This window comes from Bufo gargarizans, chromosome 5 (assembly GCF_014858855.1).
Source record: "Bufo gargarizans isolate SCDJY-AF-19 chromosome 5, ASM1485885v1, whole genome shotgun sequence".
NCBI lineage: Eukaryota > Metazoa > Chordata > Amphibia > Anura > Bufonidae > Bufo > Bufo gargarizans.
This window is the reverse complement of record NC_058084.1, coordinates 405,195,480-405,217,636: the sequence shown is the minus strand read 5'-3', so window position 1 is coordinate 405,217,636 and position 22,157 is coordinate 405,195,480. Positions and strand designations below refer to the sequence as shown.

Sequence of the window (22,157 nt, the reverse complement as noted above, 5' to 3'; positions counted from 1 at the left end):
ACTTAGGGCGATGATGGAAGAGGAGGTGGCCCAGGAGGAGGAGGAGGAGGAAGAGGGGTCATTTTTAGCACTTTCAGGCCAGTCTCTTCGAAGTGACTCAGAGGGAGGTTTTTTGCAACAGCAGAGGCCAGGTACAAATGTGGCCAGCCAGGGCCTACTACTGGAGGACGAGGATGAGGAGGAGGAGGTGGAGGAGGATGAGGAGGAGGATGAGGATGAAGCATGGTCACAGCGGGGTGGCACCCAACGCAGCTCGGGCCCATCACTGGTGCGTGGCTGGGGGGAAAGGCAGGACGATGACGATATGCCTCCCACAGAGGACAGCTTGTCCTTACCCCTGGGCAGCCTGGCACACATGAGCGACTACATGCTGCAGTGCCTGCGCAACGACAGCAGAGTTGCCCACATTTTAACGTGTGCGGACTACTGGGTTGCCACCCTGCTGGATCCACGGTACAAAGACAATGTGCCCACCTTACTTCCTGCACTGGAGCGTGATAGGAAGATGCGCGAGTACAAGCGCACGTTGGTAGACGCGCTACTGAGAGCATTCCCAAATGTCACAGGGGAACAAGTGGAAGCCCAAGGCCAAGGCAGAGGAGGAGCAAGAGGTCGCCAAGGCAGCTGTGTCACGGCCAGCTCCTCTGAGGGCAGGATTAGCATGGCAGAGATGTGGAAAAGTTTTGTCAACACGCCACAGCTAACTGCACCACCACCTGATACGCAACGTGTTAGCAGGAGGCAACATTTCACTAACATGGTGGAACAGTACGTGTGCACACCCCTCCACGTACTGACTGATGGTTCGGCCCCATTCAACTTCTGGGTCTCTAAATTGTCCACGTGGCCAGAGCTAGCCTTTTATGCCTTGGAGGTGCTGGCCTGCCCGGCGGCCAGCGTTTTGTCTGAACGTGTATTCAGCACAGCAGGGGGCGCCATTACAGACAAACGCAGCCGCCTGTCTACAGCCAATGTGGACAAGCTGACGTTCATAAAAATGAACCAGGCATGGATCCCACAGGACCTGTCCATCCCTTGTGCAGATTAGACATTAACTACCTCCCCTTAACCATATATTATTGTACTCCAGGGCACTTCCTCATTCAATCCTATTTTTATTTTCATTTTACCATTATATTGCGAGGCTACCCAAAGTTGAATGAACCTCTCCTCTGTCTGGGTGCCGGGGCCTAAATATATGCCAATAGACTGTTCCAATGTTGGGTGACGTGAAGCCTGATTCTCTGCTATGACATGCAGACTGATTCTCTGCTGACATGAAGACAGATTCTCTGTTACGGGACCTCTCTCCTCTGCCTGGGTGCTGGGCCTAAATATATGCCAATGGACTGTTGCAGTGGTGGCTGACGTGAAGCCTGATTCTCTGCTATGACATGCAGACTGATTCTCTGCTGACATGAAGACAGATTCTCTGTTACGCGACCTCTCTCCTCTGCCTGGGTGCTGGGCCTAAATATATGACAATGGACTGTTGCAGTGGTGGCTGACGTGAAGCCTGATTCTCTGCTATGACATGCAGACTAATTCTCTGCTGACATGAAGCCAGATTCTCTGTTACAGGACCTTTCTCCTCTGCCTGGGTGCTGGGCCTAAATATATGACAATGGACTGTTGCAGTGGTGGCTGACGTGAAGCTTGATTCTCTGCTATGACATGCAGACTGCTTCTCTGCTGACATGAAGACAGATTCTCTGTTACGGGACCTCTTTCCTCTGCCTGGGTGCTGGGCCTAAATATATGACAATGGACTGTTGCAGTGGTGGCTGACGTGAAGCCTGATTCTCTGCTATGACATGCAGACTGATTCTCTGCTGACATGAAGACAGATTCTCTGTTACGGGACCTCTCTCCTCTGCCTGGGTGCCTGGGCCTAAATATATGCCAATGGACTGTTCCAATGTTGGGTGACGTGAAGCCTGATTCTCTGCTATGACATGCAGACTGATTCTCTGCTGACATGAAGCCAGATTGTCTGTTACGGGACCTCTCTCCTCTGCCTGGGTGCTGGGCCTAAATATATGCCAATGGACTGTTGCAGTGGTGGCTGACGTGAAGCCTGATTCTCTGCTATGACATGCAGACTGATTCTCTGCTGACATGAACACAGATTCTCTGTTACGGGACCTCTCTCCTCTGCCTGGGTGCTGGGCCTAAATATATGACAATGGACTGTTGCAGTGGTGGCTGACGTGAAGCCTGATTCTCTGCTATGACATGCAGACTGATTCTCTGCTGACATGAAGCCAGATTCTCTGTTACGGGACCTCTCTCCTCTGCCTGGGTGCCGGGGCCTAAATATCTGAGAATGGTCTGTTCCAGTGGTGGGTGACGTGAAGCCAGATTCTCTGCTATGGGACCTCTCTCCAATTGATATTGGTTAATTTTTATTTATTTTATTTTTATTTTAAGTCATTTCCCTATCCACATTTGTTTGCAGGGGATTTACCTACATGTTGCTGCCTTTTGCAGCCCTCTAGCCCTTTCCTGGGCTGTTTTACAGCCTTTTTAGTGCCGAAAAGTTCGGATCCCCATTGACTTCAATGGGGTTCGGGTTCGGGACGAAGTTCGGATCGGGTTCGGATCCCGAACCCTAACATTTCCGGGAAGTTCGGCCGAACTTCTCGAACCCGAACATCCAGGTGTCCGCTCAACTCTATCCATTACTTGTTCATTCCTGTCATTTCAGAACCACTCACTCCTGTCATTCCTGCTTTGGTAGTCCCTGGTGGGCCTGTAGCATTGACATCACGTACATCATTTATTGTGATCACATTGTGAGATGGGGAAACAGCTATCATTGTAGAACACAGTTTATGTGAATTAAATTAAATGTTCTGGTCTGACGTTAATGCTGTTTGGCCACAAGATGTCGCCGTTTCCCAGGCACAGCTACTGACTAGATATACATATTTCCATATTCATGAGAGTTGGAGTTGCCAGGCTGAAGGAGAAAGAAGAAGTCGCCATTTTGAGATGACACAGAGAGACAGACAGGTGTGAATCCAGTCACATCCAAATGTGAGATCAACATTTTGCGACCACAGCTACAGTCAAGTTAAGCTGATGGCTGTTCAGGACCTGGATTCTGCCCAGGTGACAGAGGACTTCTGCCAGGAGTGCTGATGAGAGCTGAGGAAAAAACTACTTGCTCTGCGGTACCGCATATGTGTTTTATAGACTGCTTGTTTGGTTCGGAGTCATCAGCGTAGACAGAGCAGACCCGGGTTGGTAAGATCGTGCACGCACCTTATTGTGATTTTGGCGCCTAGAGACTAGACCAGGCCTGTAGTTAGCTAGTTAGGGCCTCTGTTTTGTGTGTCAGGCCAAAAAGCGTTTCTACAGTTCACAAAAGGACTCCATAATAAAATTAGACATTGCACAGTTGAGAACTGATAGAGATCTCACCGACTCAATCCAGCTCAGCATGTTGCGCAGGAGTAATACGCAGGCACGTGCCATAGGATCAGTTATGGGAGGGGGAATATTGTAGTTCATGATAAGATTGTGAACTTTCATGTTGCACCGCAGGCCAGCCTGTAACATACACCCACCTAATCGTTCATGGCATTTCTAGGGTAATAACAGGTACGGTGTGGCTGTTTTATTTGTTCCCGCCAGTAGGCAAACTGTGCAATTCTTTCTGGTAGCCTTTGTAGGGTCTCACCCTGCGGGCTGAGTGTATGTAAATCCATTTTATGTTTCCAGAGGTTGGAGTTTGCGTTCAGTCTCATATTGCAGTAAAAAGTCTGTTTAGCAAAAGCTGGTGTCAGAGTTGCTTTTCTCGTTCGTGACTTCACTGTATCCTGGGGAGCCCACCCCGGTACAGAGCTTACAACATCAACATATGCTGTATATATATATATAAACTTGTCTGCTGTGATTGTCTGCAGTAGTCATGTGAATGATGGGTGTGACCTCCACACTGCAGAATGCCAGGAACCACCAGAGCAGCAGATAAGCTAGTTTTATTTTATTTTTTGGTGTAAAACTTCATGCTCTTTTCCACAAGTTGAAATCATGGACAACCAAGTTCTTCAAAAGGGAGCGTCATTTTAAACATAACGTGGAGTGAATTGTTCTGTATGAGAAATAAAGTAAAATTAAAGGCTTTAGACCTGGTTTACACATTCCAGCCGTAATCTGTTAATTCCAGTGGTTTATCAGTAGGCTTTAACATGATAAATCAACTATATCCTCTCTGATCTTGTTTTCTTTCTCTTGCTCTACACAGGCTCTAGATTTTATCCTGGATAGAATGAAGTCATCGGGATTCAGCTTTGTCAAAGTCAAAGCCTTGTCAGGAACTGGTCAGGTAAATGCAGGAGCTGCAATCTGTGGAGATGAAAGTCATCAGTGGCCATTATTGGTACAGGCACGTTATACAGTAGTTTGTGCAATAAACAGTGGCGAGGTCAGCTATTAGTATCAGAATGTATATTGAGAGAGTTGTATAAGAGTTTTATATGTAGAACCTACACAAAGAGGTACTCTTGCTTGGCTGTCTACAGATCTCCCATAGCAGTGAATGGGGAGAGCCATGCATGGTCAGCTACACCTCCATTCACAATGTCCATGGCACCAGGCAGCACGAGAAGTTGAGGACACCTCTGGAGATAGGTGTAGTACTTAGAGATGGGATACGCATCTATCAGATATTTATGATATATCTTGTGGATGTGCCATACATGCATAAGATGACAATATACCCATCTAACTATCGGAGTCATTGATACTTTTAAGCAATATCTACCGATACATAGTGACCATAGAATATTGTTAAACAATCAGGATCCATAATTCAGTTACTAAATTACATGATTAATGATATTAATTCATTTTACTTTTAAATGGGGTTGTCTTACATTGACAACCCATGTCTATATGCCCAATTTGTGCATATGGGTGTCATAGAAGGTGCATGACCTCCCATTAGTAATTGACCAACATCTGCCGGGACGGTTCGCAAACGCGATCAAATGTTCTCAAACCGCAAGTTCGTGACTGGTCCCATTAATTTTAACGGCAGGTGAACCTGAAAAACCTTCAGCTCATATTTGCAGCCAAGAAATAATTACTAGAAGTGCACAAATAGTCCCACAACATGGACAGTGACATACCAGCTGTATTATTCGAATTTGTGATCTCCATTCATTATTTTTTTCGATGCGAAAATATCCGCAATATAATTTTCGCGTACGCACATGCGCAAATGCACTATCCAGTATCCAAATGCACTATAAAGAAAGTATATTGGTGTATAACCACCCGCTTCAATCAGTTTTTTGGGGGGACGACTGGTATATCACACCAGTAGAAATTATTTGTTCCAATAACGCTTGTCCCTCTATGTACCTGCAGTATCGCAGCAGAAACGGACACAACTGCCGCACAATACAAATGCACTATAATATACTTTCTAACATAGGAAGTATATTATAACATTGTACAAGGAAGGCAACCCATTAGAATATACATAAAGATAAAACGTAACCTTTAATAATTTTACTATGAGGGTCTATTCACATGTCCGTAAGTGTTTTGCGGATCCGCAAATTGCGCACCGCACATCGCCGGCACTATAATAGAAAATGCCTAATCTTGTCTGCAATTGCGGACAAAAATAGGACATGTTCTATTTTTTTGCGGAAACGGAAGCACGGATGCAGAAGTGCGGATCCGCAAATGCGGATGCGGACAGCACATTGCGGCCCTATTGAAAATGAATGGGTCTGCTTTTGCGCAACGGATGCGGACCCATTTTGCGGACGTGTGAATGAAAAAGATATCCCTCAAAATGAAAAGAAATAAAATTATTAAACTTAAGCAAAAAGCATAGATGTGGTAGGCAATAACAAGTGCTCGGCGGCACTAAATCGGGTTCTCGACGGCACCAAATCAGAAACCATATGTCCTACCACAATCCGGGGGATTCCAGTGCACATCCATGAATCCTGGAGGGAAAGCAAAAAAACATCTATCCCTGGGCTAGATGATGATGTGGTATTGAAGGACAGGGTGGGCAAAGAACTGTCCCTGATATTGCCCAACAGGCGGGTGCTATTCTGATCCTGATGGCCTAACCAAAGACCACCCGCCCTGATAAGAGCGACCCCGTCCGGAACCTTACCCTATATTTAAATGGCCCTAGTAAGCCCCTAGCCCCTAGGCCCCTGACTTCCAGGTGATCACTATATAGATCTATGTGTTTTTGACTCATTATAAAAGTATATTATAAGTAAATCGCACCCCTCTGTGTATCACACCTATCGATAGCACACCTATACCAGTCCTTAAAAGGACTTTTGTGGCCCTATTAGCTAGTGTTTGGTGTCTCTAACAGCCTGTCCCTGCTCCACACAGCAACCTCTCCCTACACTGGCAAAACACTGAATGTAAAATGGCGGCCAGATCAGGTTTATTTAGAAGGTAGGGGGTATGTCCATGTGCTAAAACGTCTCAATTGGCTGTCCTGTACCACCTGATGGATGTGTCATGGGTCAAAGTTCTTCACAATGTAAAAGAATATGGCGGGCGCGAGTATCTCCATATGTTCGCATGTTTGGCGAATTGCGAACACGCAAAGTTTGCCGCAAAATGACTGCCGGGCGAACCGCAAGGCCATCTCTACCTCCCATTTTGAGTCAGAACTCAGAACATAGAGTCAGCAACAATCAGTCATTATAGCTCTGACAGATTTAGTCTGTCGATGACTTATGTTTTTTGAATGGCCGACATGTACTATAAAACATGTATTGTAGGTCAGTGATGAACAACATGAAAATAAAGTGGAATGTATTTATATTTTTCTTGTTCCCCAAAATTAAATTCGGAAATATTAAATTCTAACGTGTACGTACCCCGAAATGGTTTACTTAAAAACTACAATTTGTCCTGAAAAAATATAATCCCATAGCCATGCAAAATTTGTCTCTCTTAGGCCTCATGCACACGACCGTTGTGTGCATCCGTGGCCGTTGTGCCGTTTTCCGTTTTTTTTTCGCGGACCCATCGACTTTCAATGGGTCCGTGGAAAAATCGGAAAATGCACCGTTTTGCAGCCGAGGCCGTGATCCGTGTATCCTGTCCGTCAAAAAAATAAGACCTGTCCTATGTCCACGGACCCATTCAAGTCAATGGGTCCGTGAAAGAACACGGATGCACACAAGATTGGCATCAGTGTCCGTGATCCGTGGCCGTAGGTTGCTTTCATACAGACGGATCCGAAGATCCGTCTGCATAAAAGCTTTTTCAGATCTAAGTTTTCACTTCGTGAAAACTCATATCCGACAGTATATTCTAACACAGAGGCGTTCCCATGGTGATGTACACTACACTACAAACTGTGTACAAGACTGCCCCCTGCTGCCTGGCAGCACCCGATCTCTTACAGGGGGCCGTGATCAGCACAATTAACCCCTTCAGGTGTGGCACCTGAAGGGGTTAATTGTACTATCATATCCCCCTGTAAGAGATCAGGGCTGCCAGGCAGCAGGGGGCAGACCCCCCTCCCCATTTTGAATATCATTGGTGGCCAGTGCGGCCCCCCCCTCCCTCTATTGTAATAAATCGTTGGTGGCACAGTGTGCGCCCCCCATCGGCCCCCCCTCCCTCCCTCTATTTTAATAAATCGTTGGTGGCACAGTGTGCGCCCCCCATCGCCCCCCCCCTCCCTCCCTCTATTGTAATAAATCGTTGGTGGCACAGTGTGCGCCCCCCATCGCCCCCCCTCCCTCCCTCTATTGTAATAAATCGTTGGTGGCACAGTGTGCGCCCCCCATCGGCCCCCCCTCCCTCTATAGCAGTAACAACATTGGTGGCCAGTGTGCGGCCTCCCATCTCCCGCCCCCCCCCCGATCATTGGTGGCAGCGGAGTTCCGATCGGAGTCCCAGTTTAATCGCTGGGGCTCCGATCGGTAACCATGGCAACCAGGACGCTACTGCAGTCCTGGTTGCCATGGTTACTTAGCAATAGTACAATAGTAGAAGATTCATAGTTACCTGCTTGCTGCTGCGATGTTCGTGTCCGGCCGGGAGCTCCACCTACTGGTAAGTGACAGGTCTGTGCGGCGCATTGCTAAATGAACTGTCACTTACCAGTAGGAGGAGCTCCCAGCCGGTCACACACATCGCAGCAGCAAGCAGGTAAGTATGAATCTTCTACTATTGTACTATTGCTAAGTAACCATGGCAACCAGGGCTGCAGTAGCTTCCTGGTTGCCATGGTTACCGATCGTAGCCCCAGCGATTAAACTGGGACTCCGATCGGAACTACGCTGCCACCAATGATGGGGGGGAGATGGGAGGCCGCACACTGGCCACCAATGCTGTTACTGCTATAGAGGGAGGGGGCCCGATGGGGGGCGCACACTGTGCCACCAACGATTTATTACAATAGAGGGGGGAAGGGGGGGCCGATGGGGGGTGCACACTGTGCCACCAACAATTTATTACAATAGAGGGGGGAAGGGGGGGGCCGATGGGCGGCGCACACTGTGCCACCAACGATTTATTACAATAGAGGGAGGGAGGGGGGGCGATGGGGGGCGCACACTGTGCCACCAACGATTTATTACAATAGAGGGAGGGAGGGGGGTCCGCACTGGCCACCAATGATATTCAAACTGGGGAGGGGGGGGGGGTCTGCCCCCTGCTGCCTGGCAGCCCTGATCTCTTACAGGGGGATATGATAGTACAATTAACCCCTTCAGGTGCCGCACCTGAGGAGTTAATTGTGCTGATCACGGCCCCCTGTAAGAGATCGGGTGCTGCCAGGCAGCAGGGGGCAGTCATGTACACAGTTTGTAGTATATTCTAACGTGAAGCGTCCCCATCACCATGGGAACGCGTCTGTGTTAGAATATACTGTCGGATCTGAGTTTCATGATGTAGCTCATATCAGACAGTATATTCTAACATAGAGGCGTTCCCATGGTGATGGGGACGCTTCAAGTTAAAATATACCATCGGATTGGAGAAAACTCCAATCCGATGGTATTAAAGAACTCCAGACTTTACATTGAAAGTCAATGGGGACGGATCCGTTTGAAATGGCACCATATTGTGTCAACGTCAAACGGATCCGTCCCCATTGACTTGCATTGTAATTCAGGACGGATCCGTTTGGCTCCGCACGGCCAGGCGGACACCAAAACAACTTTTTTTTCATGTCCGTGGATCCTCCAAAAATCAAGGAAGACCCACGGATGAAAAAACGGTCACGGATCACGGACCTACGGACCCCGTTTTTGCGGACCGTGAAAATAAACTGTCGTGTGCATGAGGCTTTATGCTGAGATGAAAAATAAAAAAATAAAAATGTCTTTGTTCTTGTGGCCAAAAATGGCCTAATTCTTAATCGATTAAAGGGGTTTTCTTTAATGAGACTACCCATTTAAAGGGTTTGTCGCAACTGAGACATTGGTGGCATATTGGTAGGATATGCCACCCCATCAACAGGGACGAACCGGCCATAGAACCTACATGGAATTTTCCTGGTGGGCCGATGCCCAAAAGGTCACCAAGTCCTCCTCACTGCTGCTGGCTGGGTACATACTAGTGGGAAAACTACAGAGGTCATTATTAGAGAATATCCAGGCAGCATGGGCAGAAGGGCTGGCTTGGCATTGTGACCTACATCTGACCGCCTAGAGACAGTTGGGGGAGGAGGACAGAACGTCGCCACTTATTATGCCACCACAGAGGGACAGCTGCTGGGGAGGTATTGTGTGCTGCACTGTTGTGTTTGGTCCTGTGGGTCGGGATGGTATTCTGTGACCCTTGCAACTTGTATTGGCCCCATCTATTGTGTTGCTCTGCTTTCTGTCAATTTTGGATTCACCTACGACATTGAGGCCATAGGTAGTTAGTTTTTTCCATGACCACTTGTAATTTCCAGCCTACCTTAGCCCACCAATGTCAGATAGGTGTGGGTCCTACTTCTGGGACCCACACCTATCTCCTGAACAGGATCCCCGAACTGAGCAGAGAGAAGCCTTGCATGCTTGGTTTCTCTCCATTAATTTCTATTGGACTACCAAAAATAGCCGAGCCTGGCTCAGCATTCTCATAGAAGTGAATAGAACGGTGGCAGTGCTTACTCGGTGCACTTCTTACAGAGATCGTCTTACAGAGATCGCCTTGACGTGTGGCAGACGGGCTCAAATAATTTTGTACAAAATGATTTGCCAAGAATCTCTAATTTATAAGCATAGCATTAGCAGTATAATACATTTTTGTACTTTATTTGCTTTGCAGAGTGCTGTTGCATTGTATGTTTTGTTCTATTAGAAATTAATAGAAAGTGCACCGAGTAAGCACTGCCACCGTTCTATTCACTTCTATGAGAATGCCGAGCCAGGCTCGGCTATTTTTGGTAGTCCAATAGAAATTAATGGAGAGAAACCAAGCATGCAAGGCTTCTCTCTGCTCAGTTCGGGGATCCTGTTCAGGAGATTGGTGTTTATCATTTTTGGTGCCAAAATGGCCTCCATTGAATCCAGGGACTACAAGTACCAACAAGCATGCAGAGCAAACTAAGCTTTATACTCATGCTAATTTAAAATCAGCCTATGAGGCAAACAGGCTGATCAGGAGTGCACGACTAAATAACATTAGCAATATAATACATTTTTGTACTTTATTTGGTTTGCAAAGTGCTGTTGCAATGTATGTTTTGTTCTATGTTGTGTTTTCAGCCATAGCAACGTGCACCTGCGCATTGGGATGTGCTGACTGACCCCCTTTTTTTTTAAATTAATTTCTAATAGACAGAGCATGCTTGCTAGTCTATTTTCAGAACTCCTAAAGAAATGGGGACCACTCCGCACATGCACCGCGCAGTCTTCTTCACCTTTTGGTTCCTGTTTTAGAGATATGTGCGAGTCTTAGTGGTGGGAACCTCTCCTATCTGACTTTGATGGCATATCCTAGTGATCCCATCAATGTCCCAGATGAAACCCCTTTAAGTTTGTTGTATGCAAATTAGTTTATCTCAAACACGATGAACAATTTAAGGCAATCTCACGCTACACTAATTACCTTGCAGATTTATTTTATAGCTTGGTAAAATAATTGAGGGTGGACCGTTTATAAGACAATTCATCATCTGTAGAGCTCTATCGATGTCATTATAATGTACTAGATTATATATGAAGCTGTCACAGCTCCCTTATTTATTCAGTTCTGGGAATGTGGTGTTGAGTGGTTTTTCATATTTACATATCTTGATACAGCAACATGGCAGTGTGTATTGGAAAACTGGTTCCAGAGAGGTATTAAACCATTTGCCCGCCGAGCACCCTCTGCACATTGCACTGCAGGTAGGTCCCCAAACTGCATTATAAATTACTATTTATTTGATTTAATTCAATTATAATGAAAAATATTTCCTTCTCTAGACTTGTTTCTCCGTCAGTGATAGCCCTATCTGGATGGATTCCAGTACAAGTGCTGAGTGCCACCATCTTGAAAAATCCATTGGAGGGCCACAAGTACTGGCCAATATTACTGGATCTCGAGCATATGAGGTTAGCACTAAATAATAAATGGATTTTTCTGTCATTGTGATGTGGGAAAGTTTTTTATCAGGCAGGCTGTAACCGAGACCCCCTAAGCCGCACTGTAGTGAGAGAGCTCAGCAGAGTAACCTCATCTGATGGTGTCAGTGGAGCAGATTCGTTTCCAGTGCCCGGAAGGGTTTGACACATAGCTGGTCACGGAGTGTGATGTCACATTGCTTGCATGGTGAAATCATCAATACTTGTCTTCAAGTCCACATGCTTGTAAAAGCGGGGGCAGACACCAATAAGTATGGTATATAGGCCCTTTGATTTTGGCTGATACATATGGTATGTCTAACTTAGTTGGAGTGTCACAGTAGCTCACTTGATTAAAGTGGGTTGTTATCTCAAAGCAGCTTTCCTGAGTAATACACCTTTGTGACGTCAGAGCAGTTTTCCTCACTAATAGAGTTGATCGAGCACCAAAGTGCTTGGGTGCTCTGGCTGAACACATCGGCATGCTCGGGTGCTCTACCGAGCTTCCGAATGTAATGGAAGTCAATGGGAGAACCCGAGCATTAATCCAGGCCCTGCTCTCAAGAGGGTAGGGTGCCTGGTTTTTAGGAAAAGGTCAGAGATTGATGGAAACACCACCGAAATGGTTCTGGGACAGCAGGGGGAGGATGTCTGGGTGCATCTTGGACTCCCAGGTCGCTGCTGGGAACGATGTTGTCCTAGTAGTACGCCGCTTTAACAGACTGACAATAACACACACAAAACCAAAGATAAAATCGATTTTAGAGGAAAAATTGTTAGGAAACATTCTTTCCTATATATTTACTTGTATATAAAGTGCAAGTGCTGCCAAAAATTACAAGCAAGAGGCACTCCGATACAACCTTTATATCGCATAAAGGAGGGCCTCATTCACATTGTGGTACAATTGCTCATGTAGTGGGACTTCAATACTCATAAAGCCTATGCATTAAGTGAAAGGGCTGCCAAAAATTACAAGGAAATCCCAGCAGCCGTGTTTCCACTTAATCAGTATTGTTTACTTTATTCTCTTATCATAGCATATATCCAAAGTAAACTTGGACGTGTTTCGGCGCTATAGCCTTTATCAACAAGTATCAAACACATTCTCATCTAAACAAATATATAAGAATAAATAAATCGCGTGCACAAGACGTCAGACACCCAATCCTGGGTGATAATTACAAAACTGCGAATCGACAAGAGTTTCACTTCTGTGTGGCAGTGTCATCATAGATGTAACATTATCACCAATTGATACATTTAAAGTGAGGATAGAGTCATGTGCACATGATTTATTTATTCTTGTATATTTGTTTAGATGAGAATGTGTTTGATACTTGTTGATAAAGACTATAGCGCCGAAACGCGTCCAAGCTTACTTTGGATATATGCTATGATAAGAGAATAAAGTAAACAATACTGATTAAGTGGATACATGGGTGCTGGGATTTCCTTGGAAACTACATGTGGAGACTGCTCCTTCCCGCTGCAGCGTGGACTTGATTGAGTGATGATCACATCGCTATTTGCTTTAAAAATTACTAGGAAACAGCACTCCAATACACCCTTTGTTACACATAAAGAAGGGCATCATATACACCCTTGAAAAATTCTGATTGATGGCCTGCTGGTGACCCTTTAAAACATTTTGAAGCAAGGGCCTGCTGATCTGACAATCTTAAACATTAGGGGCGAGGGCCTGCTGCTGAGCTGACCCTCTAAAACATTATGGGTGATGGTCTGCTGCTGAGCTGACCATCGAAAAAATTATGGTTGAGGGCCTGCTGCTGAGCTGACCATCTAAAAAATTATGGGAGAGTGCCTGCTGCTTAGCTGACCATTGCAAAAATTTACAGTGTTCAAAGCAGGCCGGGTCGCCTGAATACTTCAGCTAGGAATAATGGAATAGGACTCCTGTTCTATTTTGTTGGTTTTCAGAACTGGGGCCATGATTAAGAGGGACGGCCGGGGGCATCCATATTGCGCCGCTAAAGGTGAAATCTTGGACCGCCGCAAGACGAACCAAAGCGAAAGCATTTGTCAAGAATGTTTTCATTAATCAAAAACGAAAGTTGGAGGTTCGAAGAGGATCAGATATTGTCGTAGTTCCGACCATAAACAATGCAGAGCAATCCGGTGGTGTTATTCCCATGACCCGCCAAGCAGCTTCCGGGAAACCAAAGTCTTTGGGTCTTGGGGGGGAGTATGGTTGCAAAGCTGAAACTTAAAGGTATTGACGGAAGGGGACCACCAGGAGTGGAGCCTGCGGCTTAATTTGATTCAACACGGGAAACCTCACCCGGCCCAGACATGGAAAAGATTGACTGATTGATAACTCAATTCTGCGCCACCAATGTTTATTATACTGGGGTGTCGGGGGGAGGGGGGGCACTGCGCCACCAATGTTTATTTTACTGGGGTGTTGGGGGGGGCGCACTGCGCCACAATTGTTTATTATACTGGGGTGTTGGGGGGGGGGGGGGGCACACTGTGCCACCAATGTTTATTACACTGGGGTGTATATAATATATATATTTTTTTTTGTCTGGAGCACTGCATTATATGTGACGAATAAGCATGTTGATATGATGGAAGAGGAGGAGGAGGAGAAAAGGAAGATTCAACCATATACCCTTGTTTGTAGTGGAAGGGGTGCATTGCAATATACAGGGCCCTTCAAAGGTGTTATAACTCATGTCCCAGTTTAGGAATACCAGAGTGGTGTAATGTCTCTGCATGGTAGTGGTAGTTGTGTCAATGGTGTCTCCTACCTGGGTACGGCTGGACTCCTGGCTCACTTGCAATAAAATGAGTGTAGTGATAGGAGGAGTAATAGAGGGATTTTGCAGCAGTAATTGAGATCTGTCATGGTCTTACCTTCTTGCTGTTCTCCTTTGTTTGACATGTGCTGGCGGCCATCTTGGTTTCTGGGTTTCTTGTAGCCTCCCACTGGGAGGAGCTGGATGCCTAGCTCATATATATAGGAGGTCTGTGGCTTCAGTTCCTTGCTTGGTCCTCCTGTGTTCACATGCTTCTAAGACTGCTGCTGCTTCTGGTTCCTGATCCTGGCCTCGTCTGACTACCCCGCTGGTTCCTGATCCTGGCTTCGTCTGACTACCCCGCTGGTTCCTGATCCTGGCTTCGTCTGACTACCCTTCTGGTTCCTGACCTCTGGCTACGCAAGACCCTGCTTCGGTTTAGCCATCCGTTTGGACTTTTGCTTACAGCTTGATTTTCAATAAAGCCTTCTTATTCCCACTTATCTCTTGTTGTACGTCTGGTTCATGGTTCCATGACATTAGGACCAAGCCATGAATTCTGACGGTACAGGGCCATCCTCGCTACCTACGCTGATTGCCAGACTTGATCAGCAGGATCACCTGTTGGGTCGGTTCGCTGTGGTGTTGCAAACCCTGCTTGAACGCACGGCTTATTTCGCTTCCGTTGCCGATGGGTCGGTTGTCGCTCCTGGGCCCGCTCCTACTGCCGCTCCGGTTGTTGCGCCAGAGTCTACCCCGACACCTGTTGCTGCGCCTGCGGTGTCTCGGGGTATGACCGGTTCTGCCCCCCTTCCACAGCGCTTTGGGGGAGAGCCAACTCAGTGCCGAGGTTTCCTTAACCAGGTGGGCATTTATTTCGAGTTGCTGCCACATGCCTTTCTTACTGAGAGATCAAAGGTGGGCTTCTTGATCTCGCTGCTCTCGGACAAGGCCTTGGCCTGGGCCAGCCCTTTATGGGAGAACAACAATCCGGTGGTTGCCGAGTTTTCCGGTTTTGTTGCTTCTCTTCGGAAGGTATTCGATGTGCCGGCTCGTGCTGCCTCTGCTGCGAAGCTCGTTATGTCCATCAGACAGGGTTCACGATCCGTAGCTGAATACGCCATTGAGTTTCGTACCCTGGCAGCAGAGGTGGGCTGGAATAATGAGGCTCTGGTCGCTGCTTTCTCTCATGGTCTCTCGGATGCCTTGAAGGATGAGGTTGCAGCTAAGGACCTACCAGTGGAGCTCGAGTCTCTTATTTCTTTCCTGATTTTGATTGACACCAGACTCAGGGAGAGACCTTCCTTTAAGGAGAGCCTGCGGAGGCCTTCTAACAGATTGGCGCCTACGTTTGCTGTCCCACCCGTGCCTCCCTCTCCTCCCACGCCTCCTGGGGATGACTTGTCTGGGGGTGAACCCATGCAGCTGGGGTTTGCTCGCCTGTCCGAGGGGGAGAGGGTACTCCGGAGACGCGAGGGCCGATGCATGTACTGTGGTCTCGGTGGGCATTTTCGGTTGGCATGTCCGAACCGTCCGGGAAACGCTCGCACCTGAGATCTTGTCGGGGGCAGATCTTGGGTGGAGTCTCCTCGTCCCCGGTTTCCCGTGTTGACAAACCACTGATCACTGTTGTCCTCTCCTGGGTCGGGGGCTCGGTGACGACCCAGGCGTTGGTGGACTCTGGTGCTGGTGGTTTGTTCATTGATAGTGTGTTCGCTGCTGCCAATTCCATTCCTCTGCAGCCTTGAGGTTCCCCACTGGCTCTTGAGGCGATAGACGGCAGACCCCTTCTGCCGCCACACGTGACTCATGAGACCCTTCCAGTGGGGATAGCCATTGGTGCCGTTCACAGAGAGTCGGTCTGTCTCCAGGTGATTTCGTCTCCACACTACTCGGTGGTCTTGGGGTACCCCTGGCTCCAGAAGCATAATCCGACTTTCGATTGGAGATCGGCCGAGATCCTCTCGTGGTCACCGCAGTGTGGGGCTAGTTGCATCCATGGGCCTGTCAAGTTGCTGTGTACTTCCTCGGACTCTCTGTTGCCTCCTGAATACGAAGAGTACCGGGATGTATTCGATAAGGTGCGCGCGGTTGCCCTACCTCCGCACCGCCCATACGATTGTGCCATAGAGTTACAATCTGGTGCCGTTCCTCCTCGTGGCAAAGTCTATCCACTGTCGGTAGCGGAGAATGAGGCCATGGAGGAGTACGTGAGGGAGGCGCTTTCACGCGGACACATTCGCAAATCCTCGTCCCCGGCAGGGGCTGGATTTTTCTTTGTGAAAAAGAAGGGTGGTGAGTTGAGGCCTTGCATCGATTACAGGGGTCTCAATCGCATCACGATCAAGAACGCTTACCCGATACCCTTGATTTCCGAGCTGTTCGATCGCCTCAAAGGGGCCACGGTCTTTACCAAACTCGACCTGAGGGCGGCATATAACCTGGTAAGGATCAAGGCGGGCGATGAGTGGAAGACCGCGTTTAACACCAGGACCGGTCATTATGAATCCTTGGTTATGCCCTTTGGGTTGTGCAATGCGCCCGCAGTCTTCCAGGAATTCATCAACAATGTTTTCCGTGACCTGTTGCAGCAGTGTGTGGTGGTCTATTTGGATGACATCTTGGTATATTCTGAATCCATGGAGGCCCACATTCTGGATGTCAGACGAGTGTTGCAACGGTTACGAGAGAACAGGCTGTTCGGTAAGCTTGAGAAATGCGAATTTCACCGATCCCAGGTAACCTTCTTAGGTTACATCATTTCCGCTGAGGGGTTCTCCATGGATCCTGAGAAGGTTTCGGCTGTCTTACAGTGGCCCCAGCCCAGTGGTCTTCGTGCCCTGCAGCGCTTTTTGGGCTTCGCCAATTATTATCGGAAGTTCATCAGGGACTTTTCTATGCTAGCCAAGCCTCTCACGGATCTGACCAGGAAGGGCAGTAATTTCCAGGTCTGGCCGCTCGAGGCCATCCGAGCTTTTGAGGCTCTAAAGTCCGCCTTTGTGTCGGCTCCGATTCTGTCGCATCCCAACCCTGGGTTGCCCTTTGTCCTCGAGGTGGACGCGTCTGAGACGGGAGTAGGCGCCCTTCTGTCTCAGCGTATAACACCAGAGGGTCCTCTGCTTCCTTGTGGGTTTTACTCCCGGAAACTGTCTTCCGCGGAGTGCAACTATCAGATTGGTGACAGGGAGTTATTGGCCATCGTGCAGGCCCTTAAAGAATGGAGGCACTTGCTCGAGGGTTCGGTGGTTCCGGTTCTCATCCTGACGGACCACAAGAATCTGACCTACCTTTCTGAGGCCAAGAGATTGACACCACGTCAGGCCAGATGGGCTCTGTTCTTGTCACGTTTTAATTACGTGGTCTCCTACCTACCCGGTTCCAAGAACATCAGAGCGGATGCCTTATCACGGCAGTACTCCGAGCTGTCCAGGGAGGAGTCGATTCCGACTTCGGTCATACCTCCGAATCAGATCCTGGCCGCCATTCGCACCAGTCTGACCTCTCCCCTGGGTGAGCAGATTTTGGCGGCTCAATCTGGTGCTCCCTCTGGGAGACCCAACGGCAGATGTTTTGTGCCTGAGGAGTTGCGCACTCGGTTGTTGCGAACCTACCATAACTCCAAGGCCGCGGGGCATCCTGGAAAGAATCAGCTGTCCTGGGCTGTTTCACGTCTGTTCTGGTGGCCTTCTCTACGTTCCGACATCGCCGCATATGTAGCGGCATGCTCCGTTTGTGCCCAGAGTAAGTCCCCTCGGCACCTTCCGTTGGGCCTTTTGCAACCCATAGCCACCGGGGAGCGCCCATGGTCACACCTGGGGATGGATTTCATTGTGGACCTCCCTGCATCCCGAGGCCATACGGTCATTCTCATGATTGTGGATCGGTTTTCCAAAATGTGCCACTGTGTTCCTCTCAAGAAGTTACCCTCTGCACAAGAGTTGGCCACGATTTTCGCCAGGGAGGTCTTCCGGTTGCACGGTTTGCCCAAGGAGATTGTGTCGGATCGGGGGAGTCAGTTTGTGTCCAGGTTCTGGCGCGCCTTTTGCTCCCAGTTGGGGATTCATCTCTCTTTCTCCTCGGCCTACCACCCTCAGTCCAATGGGGCCGCAGAACGATCCAATCAGGCCTTGGAGCAATTCCTTCGTTGCTATGTCTCCGATCACCAAGACAATTGGGTTGACCTCCTGCCTTGGGCTGAGTTTGCCAGGAACACGGCGGTGAACTCTTCCTCTGGGACGTCTCCCTTCATGGCCAATTATGGGTTCCAACCTGCCGTGTTACCGGAGGTATTCTCTCCCCAGGATATTCCGGCTGTGGAGGATCACCTTTCCGTCCTACGTGCTTCTTGGGTACAGATCCAGAGGTCCCTTGAGGTCTCTGCGCAGCGCCAGAGACTCCAGGCTGATCGCAGACGAGCGCCCGCTCCTTCCTACCAGGTCGGAGACCGTGTATGGTTGTCCACCCGCAACCTCAACCTTCGAGTGCCCACTCCCAAGCTGGCGCCTCGCTTTGTTGGTCCCTTCCGAGTGCTTCGCAGGGTAAACCCGGTAGCCTATGCCCTTGCGCTTCCTCCTGGCATGCGGATCTCCAACGTGTTTCATGTCTCCCTGTTGAAGCCATTGGTGTGTAATCGTTTCACTTCCTCGGTTCCTCGGCCCCGTCCGGTCCAATTGGGCAATCGTGAGGAATATGAGGTGAGCAATATCCTGGACTCACGCCTGGTCCGCGGTCGGTTGCAGTTTGCAGTTTTTGGTCCATTGGCGTGTTTATGGTCCAGAGGAGCGTTCCTGGGTTCCCTCCGCAGATGTCCATGCTCCTGCTTTGCTCCGAGCCTTCCACGCACGCTTCCCTCAGAAACCGTTCCTTACTCCGCGGAGGAGGGGCCCTTGAGGGGGAGGTACTGTCATGGTCTTACCTTCTTGCTGTTCTCCTTCGTTTGACATGTGCTGGCGGCCATCTTGGTTTCTGGGTTTCTTGTAGCCTCCCACCCTGCGGCTCCTCCTTCCCACTGGGAGGAGCTGGATGCCTAGCTCATATATATAGGAGGTCTGTGGCTTCAGTTCCTTGCTTGGTCCTCCTGTGTTCACATGCTTCTAAGACTGCTGCTGCTTCTGGTTCCTGATCCTGGCTTCGTCTGACTACCCCGCTGGTTCCTGATCCTGGCTTCGTCTGACTACCCCGCTGGTTCCTGATCCTGGCTTCGTCTGACTACCCTTCTGGTTCCTGACCTCTGGCTACGCAAGACCCTGCTTCGGTTTAGCCATCCGTTTGGACTTTTGCTTACAGCTTGATTTTCAATAAAGCCTTCTTATTCCCACTTATCTCTTGTTGTACGTCTGGTTCATGGTTCCATGACAAGATCAGACCTTTAGATAAAGTTCAAACTCGTCTTTACTGAGGATAACTTTCATCCAAGCAAGATACACCTTTAGTCTTAGGTCCCAGCAGGCTTTAAGCAATGGTTGGCAGGAATATATCATACGCTCTATTAACCTGGAGCTTGCCGGAAAAGACGTCTGCTTTGTAGCTCTAAACTGTGGCAGGAATTTGGCTTCTGCACTTTCTATCTTCTGCTGTATGGGGACTGACTAGCTGAGGAGGAATATGGCTTCTCCTGGGTCTCTGGACTTTACTTACAGTTATCTTCTCAGGGTATGCTTTCTTCCTGGAACTGGAGGTTATCTGCTGTTTCATCCAGCTGAGGCTGCAGGGCTCAGGCTGGGGATTTTATCAATGTCTCAGCCGAGACAAGATCCTGGCTTTCTTCCCTATATCTGGGAGCTCCTCACATGCACAGCCTTACCCAACAGGGGTGGCTGGCAGACTGATTCTAACTTCCTTCTCCACCCAAACTGCAGGATGTGGGCACAGCCCACTGGGCTCACAGAGGGGGAGCTAAGCTGGAATGAACTATTCCAGTTTAGAAATACTAAACTGAACCTAACTCCTTACCAAACTATTGCTGCCACCTGCTGGTGAACATGGAAATTACAACAATATACATTTAACATGGTTTATAATGCACAGTTGTGAATGACATAATGTAAAATCACATCAGATGACAAGGTAGAGGCTCTTAGGAGATTGTAGCTGGGTAGAGGAGTGTCATAACACAACTCTGGGGTGTTACAAGCCCACCAGTAGTTATGAGACATGGGCGGCAAGAAGCTCAGCTCCTTGCAATTAATCTCAATTAATAGGCAGTAAAAAACATTATTATATTTTAAGGTAGCAGTATGTCTCGTGCCTGCAGGTGCCCTGTGCCAATGCCAGACTGCACAGAGGGTATATCTACCCTTACCGCAAACAATCTCAGGTGTTGAAGGGGTTTTCTGGGAGTACAGTATTGATGACCTATTCTCATATCTGATTGGTGAGGGTCTGACGCCTAGCACCACCATCAATCAGCTGTTTGTAGAGACTGCGGTACTTCGGTGAGTGCCGTGGCTTCTCATATGGTAGGATAGCAAGTACAGCACCATATATTGCATAGCGGCTGTGTTAGTAATGCAGCCCAGGTCTATTCACTTGAATGGGAATAAGTTGCAAATAGGCCATATGACCGATAAATGCGACATCACTGACCTAGGAAGAGACATGGTGCTCACTGCCCCCTGCAAACAGTTAATCGGTGGGGTGCCAGGAATTGGACCTTGGATCTTGAGGATAGGCCATCAATACTGAACTGTTAATTATCTTTGGAGTAATTAGAGAAGGATGGACTAGAAAGTCAGACAGCTTCATAGTTAGACTACTTTCACACTAGCATTTTCAATTCCGCTATTGAGATCCGTGATAGGATCTCAATAGCGGATAAAAACTCTTCAGTTTTGTCTCCATTCATTGTCAATGGGGACAAAACTGAACTGAACGAAACAGAATGCACCAAAATGAATTCCGTTCCTTTTTGGCTGCGCTCCCATCACGTACACAATAATGCTGCAAGCAGAGTTTTTCTGTCCGCGATGTGGTGCGGAGCAAGATGGATCTGTTCTGACTCACAATGTAAGTCAATGGTAACGTCATGGCTATATAAGACATAATACAACCGGATCTGTTCATGACGGATGCATGTGGTTGTATTATTGTAATGGAAGCGTTTTTGCAGATCCATGACGGATCTGCAAAAAACGCTAGTGTGAAAGTAGCTTTACCAGTGTGTGCAAGCTGGCACCTGTAGTGCTCTATTCTTTTCAGTGTAATGTATGCAGAGTCCATATATACCCCTCTTACCTCTGGCTCTGCTTTATTTATTTTTTAAATAGTACCGGTCCTCATTCGGCGCTGGCGCTCTGAGAGAAGGAGCAGCCAAGCGAGCTTCCTTCTCTTAGAGCGCCTGCGCCCAATGAGGACCTGTACAGCGCAGGCGCGGGATTTCAGCTGCAGACAGGGCCAGCGGGAGGAGGAGAGTGCTTGCTGGCCCTGTCAATCAAGCAATCAAGTGGAGGAGGGGGCTTTTTTTTAGACCGAGGATGTGGCGGCTACCAGCAAATAACCACCCAACTTGCTGGTAGTGAAGACATTTGCATATCACAAAAGTACTATTTCAAAAGAATTTAAAGCACAGCTAGAGGTAAGAGGGGTATATATGGACTCTGCGTACATTAGTAATTATATTTAATCCAATACTGAAAATTGCTGTTTAGGGGGTGACAGAAGCCCTTTAACCTCTTCAGGACACATGACATACCGGTACGGCTGGCGGTGATCGGAACAAGGTGCCTGCTCAAATCATTGAGCAGGCACCTTGGCTAAATGCGCGGGGGGGTCCCGTGACCCCCCCGCGTTGGCGATCGTCACAAACCGCAGGTCAATTCAGACCTGCGGTTTGTGGCTTTTA

General features: G+C 48.3%; 1 protein-coding gene across 2 annotated transcripts in view; it reads left to right on the top strand.

The window, feature by feature from the left end:
• XYLB (xylulokinase) overlaps window positions 1-22,157 on the top strand; it is a 370,041-nt gene that overhangs the window by 45,950 nt on the left and 301,934 nt on the right. For both annotated transcript variants that reach the window (XM_044293861.1, XM_044293862.1), the window contains exons 4-6: window positions 4,253-4,333; window positions 11,253-11,339; window positions 11,418-11,546. In XM_044293861.1, the coding sequence (XP_044149796.1) occupies window positions 4,253-4,333; window positions 11,253-11,339; window positions 11,418-11,546 (297 nt within the window). The remainder of the gene's footprint in view (window positions 1-4,252; window positions 4,334-11,252; window positions 11,340-11,417; window positions 11,547-22,157) is intronic.